Genomic DNA, 22,908 nt, shown 5'->3' on the forward strand with positions numbered 1-22,908 from the left:
CAACTCGTTTGCGGTTATCGTCATTTGGCGTAAAATTCCGGAGTGAGATTTTTCCTGAAAATTCAAATAGGGTACATCAGGTAAGTTAGACACGTGGGATTGAAGTACCGACTGGAAAATATTCTTCCCATTACGAGCTGACAATACGACCTGGAGTGAAAACATGAACTAATAAAAGTACAATTCATGTAACGCCATAACAATGACATACCGGCAAAAAACTGTCCAACACGAGAAGGGCCGGGCATCGAAGGAGGGACCCTGCTACATTACCCCAAACCATTTGTATCCAATCTTGTACGAGTGACGTGTCCATCCATCCTTCTTCTTCTTGAATACGAACGTGGATCACTCGCGGAAATTTGACTTTGGGCATTGTTTTTCGTTTTAGATCAATGTAAGGTGTAAGCTTTCCGAGATCAGCTGTTATAGCAAGCATTGCAGTACATCGTTGTTTTTTGCTTCCGGTAGCGCGTACGATAACACTGTATGATCCTTTCTTATCGATTGTTCGACTTTGTGGCATATGGAAAATGATTGGCGTCTGATCTGCGGTTTCTATAAGGGAGATCAAATATTCCTCACTTTACGCTTCTCAATCACAAAACTATGAAAATGGTTTAAATCATTCGTCATTTTTTGGCATGATGATGTTCTTTACTGAAGAGGAAGTCCATTTCTCTTCATAAAATTAATCAAGACTCGGCTAACCTTCAAATCCGAGACACTGATTCCATGTGCAGCGGTTATTTCACATTCTTTAAAATACTGCATTTCGTGAGAAATTGCTTATCCAACGTTGCGTCACAAAATCATATATTTAAGCAGATCCTTCTCTACTTGCGGAAACTTGCCACTTTTTGGTCCGCGAAATGCTTTGCGAGACATGTTGGCCGCTTGACATGCACTTCTGTTACCGCGGTAGCGCACGTTTCATTTGGGCACTGAATACTCGCTGCCCTCTTCCCGTATGTTTCGGTGTAACTGATCACCGCGAGTTAGTATGATGCAGTATTACTCGAATACTGTGGACTGACAAACAATTTTGAGATCACAGAATGTCCCGTACCCGAAACACTCGTAAAACTAGTGCAGTGGGATTTCCTGCCGACTAATAAAGGCACGTTGCCCTATATCTGGAATGCCCGCTTTCGCAATAGGAAGCCTGCTACTTGAGTAGTTGACATCTTTATTTTGAAAAGCATCCGGAGCTGCGTGATGGATGTTCGAAGTTGTGGGGGCGTCAAATACGTGAACATTTGTTTTTTGTCCACTTTGGACCCAAAAATATTGGGATGCGTAAATTATGCAAGGGCGTTAATTACGCGAAAGAATATGGTGGTTTCTTTATCAGACGGTAAAATGAACGGAAATTTATAGGTATCTCTGAACACTTTGGAGATAACGTTTGTTATATTTTTGGCCTTAACGAGAAAATGAACTACCTGAAACTGTCACCGACACAACCCACTTAAAAACGTTCAACTCATTAAAATGATGCACTTAAATACGCGAAACTACCACATACAAAACAATTCTATATGTCCAATACATTATTAACATACGACTTTGGCTGTGGGGGAAAGCATACAAATGCAAGAAAAAAAGGGGCCTAAAACTCCGACGAAACTACACACAGAAACGATGTTAACAGCGCGCGAACAACAATAATAAACTCATTCTTTCATCCCGATTAACTGAGTCGCCAGCGCGCGCCAGCCTGTCTTGCTTGCAGGACAATTGCCGCCCCGAATCCCCAGCTGTATAAAGCGGACACGCTGCTGTGGTGAGCGGGAAACACGATACACGAAGGCGCAGGACGAAATACTCACGAAATAAAGCATCAAATAAATACTCTTGAAAATGAGGTTTCGTAAATTACACAAACACATAAGAATTTATAGTAGGGGAAGAGTATTGGCCGTACTAGAAGTTATATTGGTCAAAAATAGGAAGAAGTAAAAATAAATCGGAAAATCGGAAGACAAGTTAAAAACCGGAAAGTTTCTGGGTAAATCGGAAGGGTTGGCAGGTATGGAAAGCATATACCACCAGCTCTCCCACCCTGCTGGCCAACATCCTGGTGGTGAAATTTTTTTCCATGGTATGAGACCATTAAAGGTTTGATGCTCTAATTATCATGGACACCAGGTGGGCATATATGTAAGTGAATTGTGGTTAGTGATAAGTGAAGAAAACAGGAGTTACAATGCACAGTCTAAATTAACAGTAATCACATTCACAGAAAATAATGGCAGCCATGCTTCAGCACGTGAGTTTTGTGTAAAGCATCCCATATACACTACTAGAATAAATAAAAAGGACTGTTCCAGTGTGGCAAGAAAATAGCCTTATTATTCTGGGGACCAAAATTAGGCCAGTATACAGAAATTGAAAAAGAACTGTTAAAACATTCAAATGAATTAACAAACATAGCTTTCATTGAACACTAACAATGTGTTACAATATTAAGCCATCAATAACGCTTAACGGCTTAACATCAATAAGCAGACATTCAGCAGTAATAGTGATTTTCTAAGATTTGCTCAACAAAATATTTCTATTATGAAGCACTCAAAGTATGATCACTTGACTGAGGTAGGGTATCAAGTGTTAAGGTTAAAGTAAAATGCAAGAATTGCATCTTATTGCTATGGCAGATAAGCCCATGATTCATACACCATCTATTTGCCCATACAAAGAAGAAAAGCTTTTTGTATTTGTCATAACTTACACAAAAAAAAAAAAAAAAAAAAAAAAAAAAAAAAAAAAAAAAAAAAAAAAAAAAAAAAGTAGAATTCATTGATGTTAGTACCAAGAGTTTTCATAAGTAAGAGAAGGTAATTGCAGCTACACATCAAACATTTACAACTAACTACTCAGACTTTTATCCAATAATTCTAAGAAATAACCTGTGGAGACATGATAATATAGCTTTTGGGCCTTTTCTGAGTCAAGAAAACAAGGGGAAATTCTTTACATATCGCAGTGAACAATGCTCCGTGTCTTCAGAAGACATTTTCTTCTGAAGATGCGGAACAAAGTTTTCTGCAAAACAAAGTATTTCAACTTGTTTTCTTGACACACGGAAAGATATGAAAGGCATCAATCTAAACCTGTGGAAAAGATAACTTCACTATAGATCAGGGCCTCTCAAAGCCCAAAATCTCACGCGTGCAAACAGCGGCGCAGAGCTCCTGTGCACCGTGCATCGGTTCCACTCGGCTCGGCTCGAACCAACGCTTCGTCTCTGGGCTACTCGGCTAAGCTTGGCTCAGATTTGGAGCGCTATGGAGCAAGTGAGGAAGAGGGAGACAGGGGGAGCAAACGAGACAGGCGTGGGGAAAGAGAGAGACAGTGCTATTGTTCCAAATCAAGGAGTGGGGGTCTGCACTCTGGGCAACCCAGTGGTCGTCTTTTGCACCGTGCACAGTGCATGCACCAGGCGCATGCATCCTGAGAGGCCCTGCTATACATTTTCTGGCAAACAGAGTTACCAATTACATTATTTAACTGACTAATCAACAGAGACACTTGAGGTATTATATCCATGATCAACACTATAGTGAGAAATTATGTGGTCATACAACGCCATTAATTTGAATTGTGTCAGTTCATTTAGAATAATGGTGTTTTAGATATAGTGTATTCATACATTTCGTGTTGTTTCATATTGTTAGAGCGTGTCTCTTAGGGCTGATGCAGAAAACTTGTTGTGTGAGTTGTTGTGTTTTAAAATGTAAAGCACAGGAGCACATCAGACATCTCAAATACAAGTAATCTGCATTAGCAGATTGTTTACCAGACAAAGGCCACAAATATACAGACATCAACACAAGCACATAAATTCTCCACATCAGCCCTAAAAGACGCACTCCTAACACGAACACACAATATAACAAAGCACCAACATTTTCAATGGCACAATTCAAATATCATACACTAATATGACCACTTACAAAATTGACTTTCTAACTGTAATGTTGGTAACGGACATAAAACATCAAACATTCCAGTTCCAGAGAGAGTTTCTAAGAAAGGTTACGCAGCAAGTGGTTGGAAGTGATTCATTTACCACTGCAAATGTAGTAAAAAGTTGTTTAATTCTACGAACTGTTATTATCCCCAACCAGCTGGATGTCAGAACTGAAGAAATATGGTGACTTGTCCAAACATTTTTAGGTTTTTGGGAACAAATCAATTCATCAGTTTTCACAGCAATAGTCTGCAAATTGATGGCAACATTTTATATACATACTATAGTTTGTAAGCTCACCTGAATTTTGAACCGATGCCAGAAGTACTCTTATGCTCCAGTTCTTCACCTTTCGGATATAAATACTGCTTTTTTGCCAATTTAATTTTCAATTCTCCTTCTGATTTATATTTCACATGAGGATGTGTGTCTCCTATCGTTGTCCATGGTTTACGACTCATCTTGTCAATGTTCTCTGTTAAAACAGCACTTTCATGGTTTATATCCAACGTCAAATGTGAGGGTTCACTATGCAGGTCATTAGAAAAAGAATTTGTACTGTAGGGGTACATTGCAGGCTTTGGGAGAGTAAGTTTAAGTGGTGGCCGGACAACTGGGCTTGCTGATACTGGATTCAACTTACGAGAATTCTTGGGTACTGCTCTGATGGTAAGTTTCAAGGGACTCATCAGTTCCTGGAGGAAAGAAAGTTACAGTACAAATTAATATTTAAAAACAGTGTGATTAAATTACAAATACCTGCATAATTTATCAGGATAGATAAGGATGCATAGTTACTGACAGCAGCTTTGAGATCTCGAAGGTAAAGGCTTCCATCATTGTTAACCGCGGCACGTGATGGCGTAGAGAGGTTAGCTCTACGCCCGGCCGCCTTTGCCTCCAGGAATTAACCCGGTACTCATTTTTGGTATAGGCTGAGTGAACCTCAGGGGCATATGAACCTCCGGAAGTGGAAATCTCGTTTCTTAAATTTTACGACTTCCTGGCGGGGATTTGAACCCACGTCCTTCCGGGTGAACCGAGCACGCCTTAACCGCCTTGGCCAGGCAGCCCCTAAAACAAAATAATTAGTGTAGCAAAATGCACAAAGAACTACAGGTTTTACCCATTCCTTCAACTTATTTTATTTATTATTATTCGCTTTAAGATGCACCAACACAGAAAAGTCTTATGGCAATGATGGGATAGGAAAGGGCTAGGAGTGGGAAGGAAGCGGCCGTGGCCTTAATTAAGGTACAACCCCAGCCAGTATTGGCCTGGTGTGAAAATGGGAAACCACGGACAACCATCCTCAGGGCTGCCAACAGTAGGGTTCGAACCCACTATTTCCCGGACGCAAGCTCACAGCTGCATGCCTCTAACTGCACAGCCAACTCACCCAGTATTCCTTCAACTTATGTACTAATTCTCTCAAGACATTTCTCCCACCGTTACATCAACTTCAATATGCTTTGTTTGTAGAACTCTGTTTCCTGTGCATACCGGCCCCGTGGGGTAGGGGTAGCGTACCTGCCTCTCGCCCGGAGGCCCCGGGTTCGATTCCCGGCCAGGTCAGGGATTTTTCTCTCGACCTGAGGGCTGGTTTGAGGTCCAATCAGCCTACGTGATTAGAATTGAGGAGCTATCTGATGGTGAGATGGCGGCCCCGGTCTCAAAAGCCCAGAATAACGGCCGAGAGGATGCGTCGTGATGACCACACGACCCCTTGTAATCTGCAAGCCTTCGGGCTGAGCAGCGGTCGCTGGGCAGGCCAAGGCCATTTCAAGGGCGTTAAGTGCAGTGGGGTTTGGTTTTTTTTGGTTTTCTGTGCATGACAGATTACACTTCTCCATATGAACTGAAGCGCTGACCTCTTAAGAATTTCTTCAGTGGTCCGAAGAGGTGAAAATTAAACGGTGCAACATCAGGACTGAATAATGATTGACTTGAGTACCTCCCAGCCATACTTCTCAAATTTTGCGTGAACAGAAGCCTCAGCATCGGGACGAGCATTGCCATGAAGAATTCTGACATTCTCAGTATCACTGTTAATGAGTTTGCTTCAAAGGGCTCGATACAACTTTGCCCAGGCAGCAGTTGATCGAGTCATTTCTGTCTGTGTAACACACGATTATATCAAACTTACTATTTGCAAGCTTTTGACATTGAGACCCAAATAGTATTCCAGAAAGAAGAAAAACATTTATTGTGCATTACTTTTTGATTCACCGGTCATGGGGGATTCCATCGTTAGACATGTGGGGAAAGTGTGTGGAGCAAAGGGAACCAGGGTAGAGTGTTATCCAGGAATTAGGTTGAGGCAGATGTTGAGGAGAGTAGAAGAGAGGGAGGAGGGAAAGGAGAAACTGGTAGTGTTTCATGTTGGTACCAACAACGTAAGGCAAGCTGATATAAGTACCAACATAGTTGGAGATGTGTGGGATCTGGTAAATGCAGCACAGATGAAGTTTAAGGAAGAGGAGATTGTTATTAGTGGAATACTGTGTAGGAGGGATACTAACTGGAGGGTGATTGGGGATTTAAATGAGACTATGGAGTGGGTCTGTGGGAAACTGGGAGTGAAATTTCTACATCCTAATGGGCGGGTAGAAGATAGGGATCTGTGCTCGAATGGCCTTCACTTAAACCACAGTGGTATATATAAGTGAGGAAATTTGTTTGGAAGGGTCATAGGGAGTTACATTCATGGAAACAGGGTGGCCTAGGAAGCGGAGATACTGTAGAAGTATTGTAAAGAAAGGAATAGAATTAAGTAATTTAATAGGTATATATTTACCAGATATTGTAATAGGAGTGGAATCACTGAGAAATGATATAATGGATGCAGAAATTTTCTCATGGAACTGGAGTGTGTATCTTAGAGAGAGAATAGAAATGGTGGGAGGGGGAGTATTCATTCTGGTGAAAGAAGAATTTGTAAGCTACAAAAAAGTTATATTCATTCTGGTGAAAGAAGAATTTGTAAGCTACAAAAAAGTTAAAGACGAAAAACATGAAATTATGGGTGTAAGGCTCATTTCTAAAGATAATAGGCAACTTGATATATTTGGAGTGCACAGACCGGGAAAGGGTAGCGCTGACACGGATTCAGAATTATTTGATAAGACAATCAGCTATGTGGGAAAGGACATGGAAAGGAATGTGATTGTAGCGGGAGATCTGAACTTGCCAGATGTCAATTGGGAAGGAAATGCTAACGACAGGAAGCATGACCAACAAATGGCAAATAAGTTAATATGGGTAGGACATATGATTCAGAAAGTGATGGAACCAACTAGAGGGAAAAATATCCTGGATGTGGTGCTGATAAAACCAGATGAGCTCTATAGAGAAACCGAAGTAATAGATGGTATTAGTGATCATGAAGCAGTTTTTGTCGTAGTTAAAAATAAATGTGATAGAAAGGAAGGTCTTAAAAGTAGGACTATTAGGCAGTACCATATGGCTTATAAAGCAGGCATGAGGCAGTTTCTACAAAGTAACTATGACAGGTGGATAACGGTAAATAAAAATGTAAACAAACTCTGGGATGGGTTTAAAGCAATTGTTGAGGAATGTGAAAACAGGTTTGTACCTTTAAAGGTGGTATTAAAGTAAGGTTGTGAGTTTCACAAACAGGAAAAGTCCTCTCAGTTTTAATTACTGCGTTGATGGGGTGAAAGTTCCTTTTGGATATCATTGTAAGTATCTAGGTGTTAATATAAGGAAAGATCTTCATTTGGGGTAATCACATAAATGGGATTGTAAATAAAGGGTACAGATCTCTGCACATGGTTATGAGGGTGTTTAGGGGTTGTAGTAAGGATGTAAAGGAGAGGGCATTTAAGTCTCTGGTAAGACCCCACCTAGAGTATGGTTCCAGCATATGGGACCCTCATCAGGATTACTTGATTCAAGAACTGGAAAAAATCCAAAGAAAAGCAGCTCGATTTGTTCTGGGTGATTTCCGACAAAAGAGTAGCGTTACAAAAATATTGCAAAGTTTGGACTGGAAAGAATTGGAAGAAAGAAGGTGAGCTGCTCGACTAAGTGGTATGTATTGAATAACACTAGTATGTTTTTATTGTTCTCCCGCCTATTCAATACAATACAATCTTAAAAGTTAGGACTTTGTCCTTATCAAAATGTTAACATAAAATTAATACATTGAATGGTACATGTTTTGCCTATCAGTAGTAGGCATCATCAGCCATTTTTTACCTTAGGAATAGATCAGGTACCTGATTGGGAATGACTTATGAATACTGTTAAAAACTATGTCTTGTAAAATGGATTGGAGATCGGTAAACAACTATTACAAAATAAAATGTGGTATACAATTACTTAGGGGGCCGAAGGGGTAGTATGCGGTCCTGTGGGTTCACTTCTTGCTGCTGAAAGTGTACTAATAAAGCACAGGAAATGCCATACATTCCTACCCAGCATGTCCTACCTACATGCATGTCAACGCCATGGCCCCTGGGAAATGACTACATTGCATGTACACGGCTAAGTCACGTAAGGGCAAAATGCGAGTTCCCGATGCTTCATAATGGGGACCCCACCATCTAAGGGAGACAACCCCGAAAGAAAACATCGGCCCTCCAGGATTACTGGGGGATGACGTTGGGCTGACAACCCAATATGTAAGAAAAACTCTTGTTACAAATTCTGAAGAAGAAATAGCCGGCCTGACCATTTGAGAATTGGTTCGTGGAATGAGCTCTGCACTTAACAGGAAAGAATGGGGAAAACTACTTCAGAAGGCCAAGGCCCACAAAGGGCTGTCATGCCAGTGATGATGATGATACTATTACTTAACAACATTGTGTTAATATTTGAGTCTAATAATTAATGTTATTTGTTTTACGTCCCACTAACTACTCTTTTACGGTCTTCGGAGACGCCGAGGTGTCGGAATTTAGTCCCGCAGGAGTTCTTTTACATGCCAGTAAATCTACCGACACGAGGCTGGCGCATTTGAGCACCTTCAAATACCACCGGACTGAGCCAGGATCGAACCTGCCAAGTTGGGGTCAGAAGGCCAGCGTGTTAACCGTCTGAGCCACTCAGCCTGGCAATATTTGAGTCTAAAAACATGATAATCATTTGAAGATTACAACATAGGCGGTTGATTCTTGATATTAAAAGATATTACAATAAAGATAAAAATCACAAAGCACATTCCACTTAATTGTAAAATGGCATGTTGTTAAAAACTTGAGGAAAGTTGAGCATTGGTAATGGTCGTTGATTCTTGAAGTTAATTGGTATTGATTTTTATTTATATGCTTATAAATTTTGAAGAATTTTCACATGGCCTGGCTCTTTTTAAGATAATATTAGTTGGAATGCTGGTGCCGTAGGCTATATTGAAGTTTGTGTAGACGTCATTAGGCCATCTTCTTTGACGTAGTATTTGTAGGAAGAGTTTGTGATAAGTGTGGCTCTTTGTTGTTGAACGTGTTGAGGTGAGCGTACTAGTCGAAAGGGAACTCTTGGTTTTCAATCGATGGGTAGCCAAGTATGCGATGAAATTCTGTAATTAAAGATTAAGGGCCTGAATAGTGGACGTTAAATGGAAAGTGTTGACACTTACTATTTTGACCGCTGAGATGTTAACTTATGTTGAGGGCTTTAGAGCAACTGGCAGTCGCCGAGCTCTTACTTCGCATGTTGTATTTGTGAGGTCTTGGTGGAGGGGGTTGAGCTTGAGATGGCATGGCTAAGGGCCCATTTGCTGCGCGTAAGGAGCAGTTGCCGGCAGCGGGAGAAGGGGCGAGGGGGGGGTCTATGTGTTGGATTGATGGGAGTGTTTACTGATTTGGTGCTAAATATTTTATAAAAATTACATTTCAAAAGGAATGGGTTTTTTTTAATAGAATTGGAATCTGTTCATAAAGAGGACTTTTGTTATCTATTATATCATTTAAGTTTTTGTCTCTGTTAAAATGCTGTTCTAGGAAGATGTATAAATTTATATATTCTGTCATGAGCTTACCTTTTTCCATTCTTTTTAAGATTTGTAAATCCTGTTCTATTGTAGTAAATTTGTGACCCGTTTCCTTCATGTGGTTACTCATCGCCAAGAACTTACTATGTTTTTGGGCATCATAATGTTCTGCATATCTAGTTGAGAAACAGCAGCCAGTTTGGCCAAATAAGAAAAATGACATACTGAGCATATGAGTCTATATATACCTGAGCTTGAATATTTATTATTAGTTGAATTGACTGAGTTATGATTAAAAAATAAATTTTGATTTGTATTCTGCGTTGCGTAAGCTATTTTTACCACGTGTTTTTTTAAAGGATTGGTAATTTGATGGATTTTTGGGTTGGTAAATGCTAACTTCGCAAATTTTGGTTTGTTGGGTTTTATTGGAGAAAGGTTTGTGGTTAATTTTAGTCTAACTTTATTAATGATTTTGTTGATCATATCTGGATTGAACCCATTGAATCTGGCTATTTCTTTTTATGAAATCTAATTCATTTTTTAGATTATTTGGTAAAAGAGGGATTTTTAATGCCCTGTATACTAAACTGTAATAAGTGGCTTTTTTATGGGAATTCAGGTGCAAGATTCGTTTTTTATAGTTATTGGAGTAAATGAATTTGGAAATCAAATTTGTCTACAACTCGCGTGATTTTGATGTCTAGAAAATTGACTGAATTGTTGTTTTCGTTTTCCTTCGTGAACTTTATATTATTGTCGAAATTATTTAGAAACGTTAGGATGATATCACTACTGTTAAGTTGATTATCGATAACTGCTAATGTGTCGTTGACATATTGGAGCCATAAACCAAGTCCGTTAATGTTTTTTACTATTTTGTTGTATTCTATATTGTCCATGTAGATGTCTGCTAAAATGCCGGAGATTGGGTCTCCCATAGCTAAGCCTTCTTGTTGATATATTTTGTTGTTGAAAGTAAAGTAATTATTTTGTAAAACAAAACTTAGTAACTTTATGAATTTGTCTATTTCAATTTTGCTTAGTGTGCTGTGTTTAGAGAGGTTTTTTTTTTTTTTTTTTTTTTTATTACCGGTATGGTGATAGTTTCATTGACGGGTATATTTGAGTAGATATTCACGATGTCATACGAACATAAAGCGTGATATGGTTGTAAATTGAATTTGTTTACAGTTTGCAAAGTTCGACAGAATTGTTGATGGAATTTGCACTGTGAAATTTAAAATGTTTTTTAAGAACTTGTGGAGGAACTGAGAAGTTTTATAAGTGGGACTGTTTCTGCTATTGATTATTGGTCTGATGGGGGTACCTTTCTTGTGTATTTTAGGTAATGATCTTGTTGTAGGTAATTTCGGATTCATAGTGACCATTTTTTTATAGTCTTGTTCATTTAGTAGGAATATTGAATTTTTAAGGAGTGTTTTTAGATTGCGTTGTGTTTTTACTATGGGATCTTTATTGATTATTGTGTAGGTTTTATGGGAGAAAAAATCTTGTGTTTTTTAATTACATGTAATAATAAGTGGTATGTTCCGAGCTGTCAGCGGAGAGATGCCGTGGAATGACATTAGTAGAAGAATAAGTTTGAGTAGCATTTTTAAAAGATCACAATATGAAGATAAAGTTGGAATTCAAGGAACAAATTGGGGCAAATATTCATTTATAGGAAGGGGAGTTAGGGATTGGAATAACTTACCAAGGGAGATGTTCAATAAATTTCCAATTTCTTTGAAATCGTTGAAGAGAGTCTAGGAAAACAACATATAGGGAGGGAATCTGCCACCTGGGCAACTGCCCTAAATGCAGATCAGTCTTGATTGATTGATTGATTGATTGACTGACTGATTGATTTAGAGATGTCTTATCATGATCAGTAGGGAGCAGATGGAGATGAAATGTAATCCATTTTCCCTTTGAATTACAACATTGCTCAGTAGTATAGAAATTCACTCAGCAATATAACAAATGATAACACGTTTTGATTTTGCTTTATTTTGCATTTTTTGGCAATATGGGACGATCAATCATTATTTCAACTTTCTACAAGGTTTCAGAACTCCATTTTGGAGAATATTTAGATAATTTTAAAATGTTCTTTTTAAATTTAGGCATGTATGATAAAAGTCCACAAGTGACAACATAAAAAATTATCAACTTTTCTTAAATATGGTTAAATCTGCTAAATATCTCTCATGACCGAGCAAACTGACAGCAGTTAGTTACTGGTGACTAATAAATGGCAAGGAAAGGATTTATACCAGTGAGTCTTGTGTTTCCAAGATATGTGCAGGAACACAATACAGAATTCTGATAATTACAAAAAAATATTTCCTAACATGGAAGCCTCCGTGGCTCAGACGGCAGCGCGTCTAGATACCGTGGTTCAAATCCCGGTCACTCCATGTGAAATTTGTGCTGGACAAAGTGGAGGTGGGACAGGTTTTTCTCCAGGTACTTCGGTTTTCCCTGTCATCTTTCATTCCAGCAACGCTCTCCATTCTCATTTCATAGCATCTATCAGTCATTAATTAATCACTTTGGGAGTGGCGACCCCATCGTACTAATAGCCTGCACCTGTTTCACTCATTACATCCCTGACCTTGCCAATGACTGGGAAACAGGTTGTAGGTTTTCTTTTTCGTTTCCTAACGTGTCTAAAGCACCAGGAATGCATCGGCATTCGCACCTGCCCCCACAGTCAGTTTTTTACCCCAGTGTACCTCAGGCCAGGAATAAATGGAAACGAGAAGGGATTAGAAACAATAGTTATGAAACTTTCCACTTCAGTACAGAATTATCCTCCCAAGTAGATCTGTGCAAGAACAAAAATGTCAAAAGTGAAACCATCACAAAGTGTTTTCTTACAATTTGCTTTACATCATACCGACACAAATAGGTCTTACGGCAACGATGCTACAGGAAAGGGCTAGGAGAGAAAATGGGAAACCACGGAAAACCGTCTCCAGAGCTGCGGAGAGTGGGGTTCTTCTTCTTCATCATCATCATCATGAGGCCTCTAAATATTAGTTCCTAATTAGCGTCGACCTCCAAGATATTTTGCTATCATGTTTTCCCTTCATTCCCACCTAGATATACCCACTCCCTTCACAAAGCTGCAGATTGTTCTTATTGGGTCTTCTTGGATTTTTTCTCTCTCTTCACCTGGTAGTCCTAGAGTGGAGAGTCAGATTCTACCCAGCGCCTCACATTCGAAAAGTATGTGTTCAGCTGATTCCTCTGCTTCATTGCATTTCCTACATATATTGTCTCTTATTACTCCAATTTTATGTAGGTGTTTTTTTCAGATGGCAGTGTCCTGTCAACAGTCCTACTACCCATCTTATATTTCCTCTGCTGAGTTTCAACAGTTCTTTAGAATGCTTCTTGTTTGGTCCTTTTATCAGTTCCTTTGCAAGCCTGCATCCTGGAGTATTTTTCCAGTTCGCCATTTGCTTCTTTGGTACCTATTTTCCAATGTAGTGTCGGGCTTGTACATGGGAAATCCCGCATACAGGTTCCGGGCCTACAAAATATATTTCTGCCCCTTTCCTGGCCAGTTTATCTGCTTTTTCATTTGCTTCTATACCTGCATGCCCTGGTACCCATATTATTTTGACAATGTTGTACTTTGAGAGCTTCAGAAGAAGTGAATTGGCAATACCAGACAATTCTGGATATTATCTGGACTGCTTCTAGTGTCTTAATGGCCGCTTGGCTGTCCATAAAAATGAAAATGTTCTTATTCCTATACAGTTCATTTTCAGCTTTTCTTCAAGACGTGTTGTAATAGCTATCACTTCAGCTTGAAAGACTGTAGTGTGTTTGCCCAGGATCATCTGGACTGATCTCTCAGGTCTTCCCCCGTTGATCACTCCTCCTGTCTTTGAGCCATCATTCCACCAAACTATATCTTCTTTTTCAGCATTCCATTTGTTGATATCCAAGTCTTCATTTTTTTATTATTATTATCTGGGTCTCAAACGTTTTTTCAAACTCGTACTTTGGTATCATATGATTAGAAGGCATGTGTAGAACTTCCTCTGTTATTACTCTGTTTTTTACATTTATTTTTTGCAAGCTGCTTCACGTCGCACCGACACAGATAGGTCTTATGGCGACGATGGGATAGGAAAGGGCTAGGAGTGGGAAGGAAGCGTCCGTGGCCTTAATTAAGGTACAGCCCCAGTATTTGCCTGGTGTGAAAATGGGAAACCACGGAAAACCATCTTCGGGGCTGCCGACAGTGGGATTCGAACCCACTATTTCCCAAATACTGGATACTGACCGCACTTAGGCGACAGCAGCTATTGAGCTCGGGATATTACTCTGTTAATTTTACAGTGTCCTAGATTGGGAGAGTGGGGTTAGAACCCACTATCTTCCAAATGCAAGCTAACAGCTACATGACCCAAACTGGGCAGCCACTTCTTGGTATCACCAAGTGTATTTTTAATTAAGCTAGTTGATGAATTTGGAAAAGACTTGTTCACAGATGGGTGTGTTATATTTTGTAAATTGTGCAGTGTTAAAGTGAGAGTGGAAAGGAAGTTTTTTGTACAACAGTACAATAAACAAAAGGAAAAAAAAAAAAAAAAAAAGTCCTAAAGCTGTAACAAGTGCAAAGAACAAGTGTTCCAGGTTCTTTAGGAGGGAGGGGCAAAGTGCTAGCACTACACCCAGCAAATCATTATGCTCATATTTATATGCACTTCCAAGTAAATTAGGAGACAATTATTTTTGTAAAAGCAAGAGTTGTGCAGTGAATAGGACAGGGATATATTACTTATAAAACTGTTAGTGTGTCATCAGAATTCAGCTAGGTCATATATTTTAAAGTCAATCTTTACTTATTTTAGATCATTTCCATGTAAATTTAAGGGTATTTTATTGATCATTTTCTGTGATTTTTTAGGTCAAAAACATCTGGTCCTAATGATAAGAAAGTGATGATACTTTCATCAGCCATATGTAAGAATGAAGAGATTTAGGACTGAACATTAATAACTAATCTCAAGACCAAGTGAGCTGGCTACACATTTCCAAGGGTAAAGCTGTTAATCTGCATTCGGAGATAGTGGGTTCAAACATCACTATCAGTAGCTCTGAAGATGGGTTTCCATATTTTTCCATTTCACACTAGGCAAACGCTGGGGCTGAACCATAATTATGGCCATGGTCACTTCCCTCTTAATCTTAATCCTGTCTTATCCCAATGTCAACATAAGACCTCTCCGAGTCTATGCAATTTCCCAAACCAGAACAAAAATCCAACAAGTATTTTCCAATCCTTCTACTTAGTATGTATCTTCCCTAATTTTAACCATTACCATTCATTACGGTCTCATAACTTTTGGTTCCTCTTCCAATTCTTGTATTAAGATCCCATTGCTGTTAAATGTGACTGCTATAGCACTCAGTGTTTCAACACTAGTCTACCTGATCCTTTCCTGCTCCTTCCTGAATAGAAATCTACCCACATCACTCAATCACTTATGTGTCTAATGAACAGAATGTTCATTTGGTGTGGCAATTTGTGATGATCAAGGCACCTAAATTAATCAGTCAGTCAATACTTTTTGCATGAAATGTTTAGTCTAGTATTCATGTATATTTTGCCCTCTTTTAAGAGCTTCTCCAGAAAAGGTTGGATTCTTTTTGTGTGAATCTGGATTTCAGAACAGGCAAGCATCTCCGTTTCTACATCTTACAAACTTCTGCCTCTTAGTCCTCATCCAATCACATTCAGTTTGCTTACTCAGCCAGTTCTATGTACTACTTCCCTCCTTCCCCTCAAAATTGAACTGATACTGATAGCACCCACGGGTGGCCCAGATTGGCTGCGCAGTAGATGTTACGTTTTCTCTCGTCCTGCTCGTGACGTCATCACAGGAGCACCGTGACTGTGTAGCATACAACCGCACTTGTATCTTATTTCATTGTTGATCGCTGTCTGTCTTATAAAGAAAGGATTTCCACGTAATATCTATACGTAGTTTCTTTCCGTATATTGCTATTGGTTTATACAGTGGCCTACTGTATTTTGCGTAGTGTGTGTGTCGTAGTTCGTTTCTGTGAGATCTCTGTTAAGTTGCAGTGTTTCGTGCAGTGAGGCAGTGCACTTGTTTTCTTTTCGTTAGTTGCGTGAAGAGTGTAATAGTAGCTGGAATGAAATTTCTGTGTTCACAGCATCACTGTAGTGTATATATTTCTTTCTTCTTCGTAATCTGGTTACCCTCCAGGGTTGGTTTCTCTCTGGGACTCAGCGAGGGATCCCACCTCTACCGCCTCAAGGGCAGTGTCCTGGAGCTTCAGACTCTGGGTCGGGGGATACAACTGGGGAGGATGGCCAGTACCTCACCCAGGCGGCCTCACCTACTATGCTGAACAAAAAGTCTTGTGGACGGATGGGAAGATCGGAAGGGATAGACAAGGAAGAGGGAAGGAAGCGGCCGTGACCTTAAGTAAGGTACCATCCCAGCATTTGCCTGGAGGAGAAGTGGGAAACCACGGAAAACCACTTCCAAGATGGCTGAGGTGGGAATCGAACCCACCTCTACTCAGTTAACCTCCCGAGGCTGAGTGGACGCCGTTTCAGCCCTCGTGCCATTTGCGTGTCATTTTGCGAAATTTCGAGTGTGAATAACATTTCTTAAATTTGTTAGGCTAAAGCAGATGATATCTGTTCAAAATAACTGACAACAATGCCTGGATGTGCAGTAACTGGCTGTCTGTCATACAGCAGAAAGACGAAAGGAACAGATATCGCGTATCATTCATTTCCTAAAGCTTCAGACCTGCAACAATTTTGATACAAAAATATAAAAGGAGGGATTTCTTCAATGTGGCTACTTCTACTGTGTGCTCGCGGCATTTTACTGACGCCAGTTATGTTCCCGATTTAAGAGCAGGATTACTGCATTTACCTCCCAAGAAGATCTTGAAAAAAGATGCAGTACCTACAGAGAAGCTTCTCGGTAGCATTTACAGTAGTAGCCCAGTAAGTGCACAATTATTCCTGAGAAATTCGTCAGTTCCACAGTCTTCGGAGCAAAAAATGGAGAAGAACAGACCACGGACACTCACGGACGTGCTGAACTGTCACGCATACCTAATATTATACGCACAGTGTGTCAAATAATTAGCATTAAATTCCCCGCTGTACCACCAGAAATAGTAAAAATGTATGTTAGAACGAGAACATTTATACGTATACGACAAATGAACATTCGGGCAAGGACTGAAAGATCCATAGCAGCTCATCGGCGAAAGGCACGGCAGTGGATTTTATCTTCAACAGCAACCACTTCATGACATCTGATCTCACAGGTAGGACTGTATTCTAATTAAGTGTTTTTCCTGTTCTTTCTTATTCTTTAATTTTAAAAAGTAGGAATATCTATGCATGGTTTCGAATATGAACTTACTTCTGCTGCTGTTATAATGTGTTAAGCTTTTAACTCGACACCTGCGGAAATGAGTCAGTATATCGTATGTTAACATACGGTAGTTCATTTACGGAAGTTCTGCTATCAACATTTAATATTACAGACATTTCATATCTCTAAATATTTATATTGACAGATTTGAGAGAACCTTCCTCAAACTAAATAAAGGAACTTGGATCTGTTAATAAATTTCAAGCGTTGGTCAGTGTGCCGTCTCGTCACATTTACGCCTTATTCGTAATAGAAATAATGAAAACTTACTATGCTGTACTCTCTCTCAATCTTATTACAGCAGTAAACTTTGTCTGGTCTGCAGTTAGTTCTGAGAAACTGTAATGTTTGCTGGTATTATGAGATTCCTACTGATCTGCGCGCTCTGGGCTCGGCTGGTTTGCTCCTACTGTGACGTCATTTCGTTAACCAATAGCAGCTCGTCTCGCGTTGGGCCCAACCTTTAGTAGTGTTTAAGAACCTTGGATAGCACCCTATCAAACTGCATTTTGTTTGAAAAGGTATTCCCAAGGAATCTCTGACCTGTCAGATGGAAGTGGGATCCGACCATTTCCATATATCCTGGGCCCATTAGAATCACTACAAGCACGCTCAAGAAATATCCTTGAAGCATGCTGCTGGCCTAAGTTACACATAACCCCAGGGAGATCGTCACTAATGGTTTAGACAGTGTATTGACTAGCCCTAATAATGTCAGATAAAGGAGGGTCACCACCCAGAATATGTAGGAGACGCTCTATTCTACACCATAGTAACCAGCATCTCAAATCTCAGGACCAATACCAGGTCACACATCCAATGCTCAGGATTCATGGACTATCATAGGATTGTTGGTCAGTCACAGTGCCTATTCTTGATTATTGCGCAGGGATTTCTTAAAATAAAATAAAAATAAAAATCATAGAAATTCCTGTGAAGCCATACCAAATAGTGGATCATTCACTATACAGAGAACTTCATGTACCCATTTGGAGACAATAAATCCTATGTCTCAAAACCGGAATATACATGCCACCAACAAGTGAAACGTGCTCCACAGTCCATAGAATAGTCCAAGGTTAACATACTGCTGTTATAAGGTGTAGGCTGTTAAACACTACGCAGCTAGTACGGATACCACTTCAGAATGGTCTAAAGCACCTTGCGAGTACTGGACCCTGTTATGTTCAGCCGCCGTGACACAGCCACTTCACCCCTCGATGATTGTAAGTTACGTCAAATACTTTAGTATACCAATACCAGACAGCTCTATCTCAACAGCACTGACTGGAGGGCGAACAGCGACGGTGATGACAACTAGCGTGTAGGTGTGACAAGCCCAGGAACTGCATACTTGCCTATGCTACAGCTGAGAGGAATGAGTCTTCACTCATTGGATATATTTGTTAAAATAATTGGACAATCATAATAATTAAGAATAAAGTATTAAAATATGAAATACCTCCTTTATGAACATCCAAACAGGCATTATGCCAGCAGTACTTTTCACTATGTCTTAAAAAGCAGAATTCGTTTGAGGATCCACTCTCAGCCTCTGGGAGGAATACTAACAACTAATCTCTCCTCTTCTTTCTGGCTTTTCCTCAGTCACCCGGTGCAGCACTCTGTATGGACTTAGACTAGTTTTGCGGCCGGATGCCTCTGCCAACACCAACCCTATGTGGAGGGATATATTCGCTATTGCATGTGTCTGTGGTTGTTTGTCAAGCAATGTGCTGTATGTATTTGGAGAAGTATATGAATATGAACACAAACCCGTGGCCCCGTCCTACAGGAATTAACAGATGCAATTAAAACCTCCGACTCAGCGGGGAATCATACCCGGGATGATCCTCTGAACCGTAGGCCAGTATGCCAACCATTCCCTGTTGGTGATTACTGTTTTAAGGGGAAGTACAACTGGCTAACCATCCTCTATTAAACACTAATCAGAAGAAAAATGAAGAGGTCCAAAACTTTGAAGAATGAAGGTACTGTCAACAAAAGAAAGTGAAGGGCATGAAGAGCTGACCATTCAGCCAAAGCGCTGGGGAGGGGGGCAGATAACATTCATGCTTTATTAAGACTTCGGGAAATATAAGCTGTAATTACTGAACAGGAGTTTTTGTCCATTATTTTGTTGTTGTTCTTGTTCTTCTCCTTCGGTACGGCCGATCTTCCCGAACTAAACAGGGGAACTCACCTCACGCTGCTATCTCACTTTTGTTATACTTAGAATTTTCTGTTTTATCTCTAAAGACAGAAATACACAATACTGTATATACAGTACATAATACATATTGGGGTAACATGAGTGAACCACAATGTTTCTAACAAGGAAGAAGTGTTCAAAATTTCCTAAAGTCCCTTTCACAACTTTATGCATGAAGAATTATCATACATATTAAATTGGTTGGACTGGTACTCAGGCCTATGCCAATAACGCACTGTAATAATTTTCTTACTGTAAAAGAAAAGAAAAAAAGGCCGACTGGATTCGAAACTCATGGCCTTTAATTGGAAGACGACGAAGATAACCATTATGCTACAGGCCCAAGTGTGAAATTTATGGTAGTAGACACCTTAAAAATGCGGACCCTCTAGTTTGATTGTATTACGAGTTCCTTATTTGTTAATATTATTGATTTTACGTCCCAGTAACAGATCAGTATTTGATTTATTTCTTAATACAAGGGGCATAGAAGGTAACCAACACAGATGCGAGGTCATCAACTTTTTAATACTTGCGGTCCACAGGTGGAGGATAGGGGTTCCATACAGTACGTAGGGCAGGTTGAAATACCCAATACAACCCATGGACCAACATGTAGCCCAATTCCTGGGGGCTTTAAATTACTGGGACAAGCTCTCTAGGGGAGTCATAAATATGGAGAGCCCTTGCCCTGGGTTTTGGGTGAAGACCTCAACGGCATCTACGGCAGAGAAGATTTCGGTACAGTGGAGATGGTGCCTGTACTCCAGAGGAGTGGCTACAAAAGATGTCTCTGATTCCATGTTGGGGTGTTGGGGGCGGCCTAATTTGAACCTGGCAGAAGGTAATAAAATGCCTCTGGGAGTGGCGACCCGTTGTACAAACAGCCTAAAAAATGAGTGCGAGTGAATCGAGGCCTCAGAAAATGCTAGGGTGTCGCCCTGAAGTGACGCGCAGTTCCCCGTGCTTTGGAGGAACTGTGTGAAGTGGGCTACCAGATATCATAAGAATCGGCAAGGTAGAACTGATAGAGTATATGGAGAAGAAAGACAGCAATGATGGGAATGAGCGAGACAAAATGGAAGGGAAAAGGTCACAAAGAATTGAAGAAAGGGTGTACATTATATTGGAGTGGTGGAAAGATGGCAACAAATGGCGTTGGAGGCAATGTGACTTGAGACTGACAAGGTCATCTCCATTCGAGACGACAACTTTTGTTACATATGTTACACACGTTTTAACCCACAGTATTGACGGTCGCACTACACTCCTCAGCACAGTGTCTTCATTTTAACAGTCAGCAGTTTTAATTGACAATTCAAGAACGATCTATTAGACGAGAGGACTTTAGTGAATTAAAAAACATATTGAGGTATAATCATGATCATTGTCACTTCACTTCATTACGATTTTTAACTTGTTTGTGTATTATGTAATTACTGTTCTGCTACTGAAGATGGCCTTGAGATTAGGCTGAAACATGTTTAGACTTTGCTTCATCCGACAGATGAGTTGGTTTGTATTGATAAGGAGGATTGCTAAATATTTTCTTTTGTAAAAATGGCATTGGTGTTATACTGAGAGAAGACCTTGCGCAATATGTCGACAAAATTGACCACATCAGTGCCAGGATAATTAAAGTTAGACTTGGACTTGAGAGTGGAATCAAGGATTTTATACAGGTTTACGCACCCCAGTCGGGGAATGCACATGAATGCTTAGAAGAGATTCTAGAAGAACTGGATAGTTGTATTGAAGACAAAGAGGTTATAATAATGGGGGGCATGAACGCACATGTTGGAACAGAGAGACAGGGAAAAGAAGAGATAACTGGACCCCATAGTTAAGGAAACCAAGATGAAAAAGGAGATTTGGTAATAAATTCTTGTAGAAGGAATGGATTAATTGTTGGCAATATGTGGTTTTTGAAAAAAAGAACTTACAAAAAATAACTAGATATGGTTGGGGAGATAGAAAGACAATGATTGATCTTATTCTGATGGAGAAGGGGAAACGTAGACAACTGGAAGATGTGACAGCAATACCAAGAGCAGATTTCGAAGGAGACCATAAAGTGGTGGTAGCCAAATTAAGACTTGGTAAAATAACAAAGTTGACAGGAAAAAAGGGAAAGAAAAACAAAGGGATGGAAGTTAAAAGAGAAAGAAGTAAGGGAAAAGTTTCAAGAGGATCTGAAGAAAGAAATTCCCAGATGACTTGAACAGTGTGGAAGAGGAATGGATACGTTTCAGAAATGGTTTTGTCAAGTGTACAGTATACACCTGTGGAATACTATCAGGGAGGAAAAAGGAAAAGGAGACTCCTTTGAGGAACAGCAGGGTAAAGGAAGCAGTTAAAGAGAAACAAATGGAAGTGGATAGGCAGCAATAGTACAGAGAATTGGCAGAAATATAAAGAAGCCAAAATGGTATGGAAGAAAATAGTACAAGAAGAGAAACAGAAGAGCTGGGAAAGTTTCAAAGAAACTTTACAGGAGGATATAAAGGGAAGTAAAAAGGTTTTGTATGGTTTGGTGAAGAATAGTTGACGAAATAGGGAAAATACAAAATGTGTAAAAACTGAAACAGGGCAGATATTGACGCAAAGATATGACATACTAAAAAGATGGGAAGAATACTTCTCAGAATTGCTAAATATTAAATACAGTGAACTAGTAGATGAGAAGGAGCAAGAAGAAACAATGGGGAAAGAAGAAGAACAAGAAAATGAAATATCGATGTTAAAAATAGTGGAAGCCATACAAAAGATGAAGAGCGGTAAAGCAGCAGGAGTGGATGAGGTAACTATGGAAATGATAAAAGCAGGAGGACCAAGAGGGCTACAGTGGCTGTATAGATTATTTAGAATAATCTGGAGGAAGAAACAGATCCCAGAAGAGTGCAGAAAGGGTTTAATTATCCCGATATTTAAAAAAGGCAATAAAAAGGAATGTAATAACTAGAGAGGGATCACCCTTATTGCCCACGTAGCTAAGATATTTGAGAAAGTATCGGAAGGAAGATTGAGGAGGAAGCTAGAAGGAGAAATGGAAGAAGAACAGTATGGTTTTAGGAAAGATAGATCAACATTTGACCCGATCTTTACATTAAGACATATGATGGAGAAAAGATGGGAGTTCGGAAAAGACATAGTGATGACATTTACCGACATTGAGAAAGCTTATGACAGTGTGCCCTGGCAGTTGGTATGGGACACATTAAGGAAAAATAACAAGTTAAATGAGTAGAAGTGCAAATGATAAAAGTTATGTACAAAAATTGTGTTAGTAGTGTGAAGACTAGTATAGGAA

General features: G+C 39.7%; 1 protein-coding gene across 2 annotated transcripts in view; it reads right to left on the minus strand.

The window, feature by feature from the left end:
• LOC136864592 (histone lysine demethylase PHF8) overlaps nt 1–22,908 on the minus strand; it is a 557,749-nt gene that overhangs the window by 252,571 nt on the left and 282,270 nt on the right. For both annotated transcript variants that reach the window (XM_067141799.2, XM_067141798.2), the window contains one exon: nt 4,277–4,671. In XM_067141799.2, the coding sequence (XP_066997900.1) occupies nt 4,277–4,671 (395 nt within the window). The remainder of the gene's footprint in view (nt 1–4,276; nt 4,672–22,908) is intronic.

This window comes from Anabrus simplex, chromosome 2 (assembly GCF_040414725.1).
Source record: "Anabrus simplex isolate iqAnaSimp1 chromosome 2, ASM4041472v1, whole genome shotgun sequence".
In the NCBI taxonomy this organism is placed as follows: domain Eukaryota; kingdom Metazoa; phylum Arthropoda; class Insecta; order Orthoptera; family Tettigoniidae; genus Anabrus; species Anabrus simplex.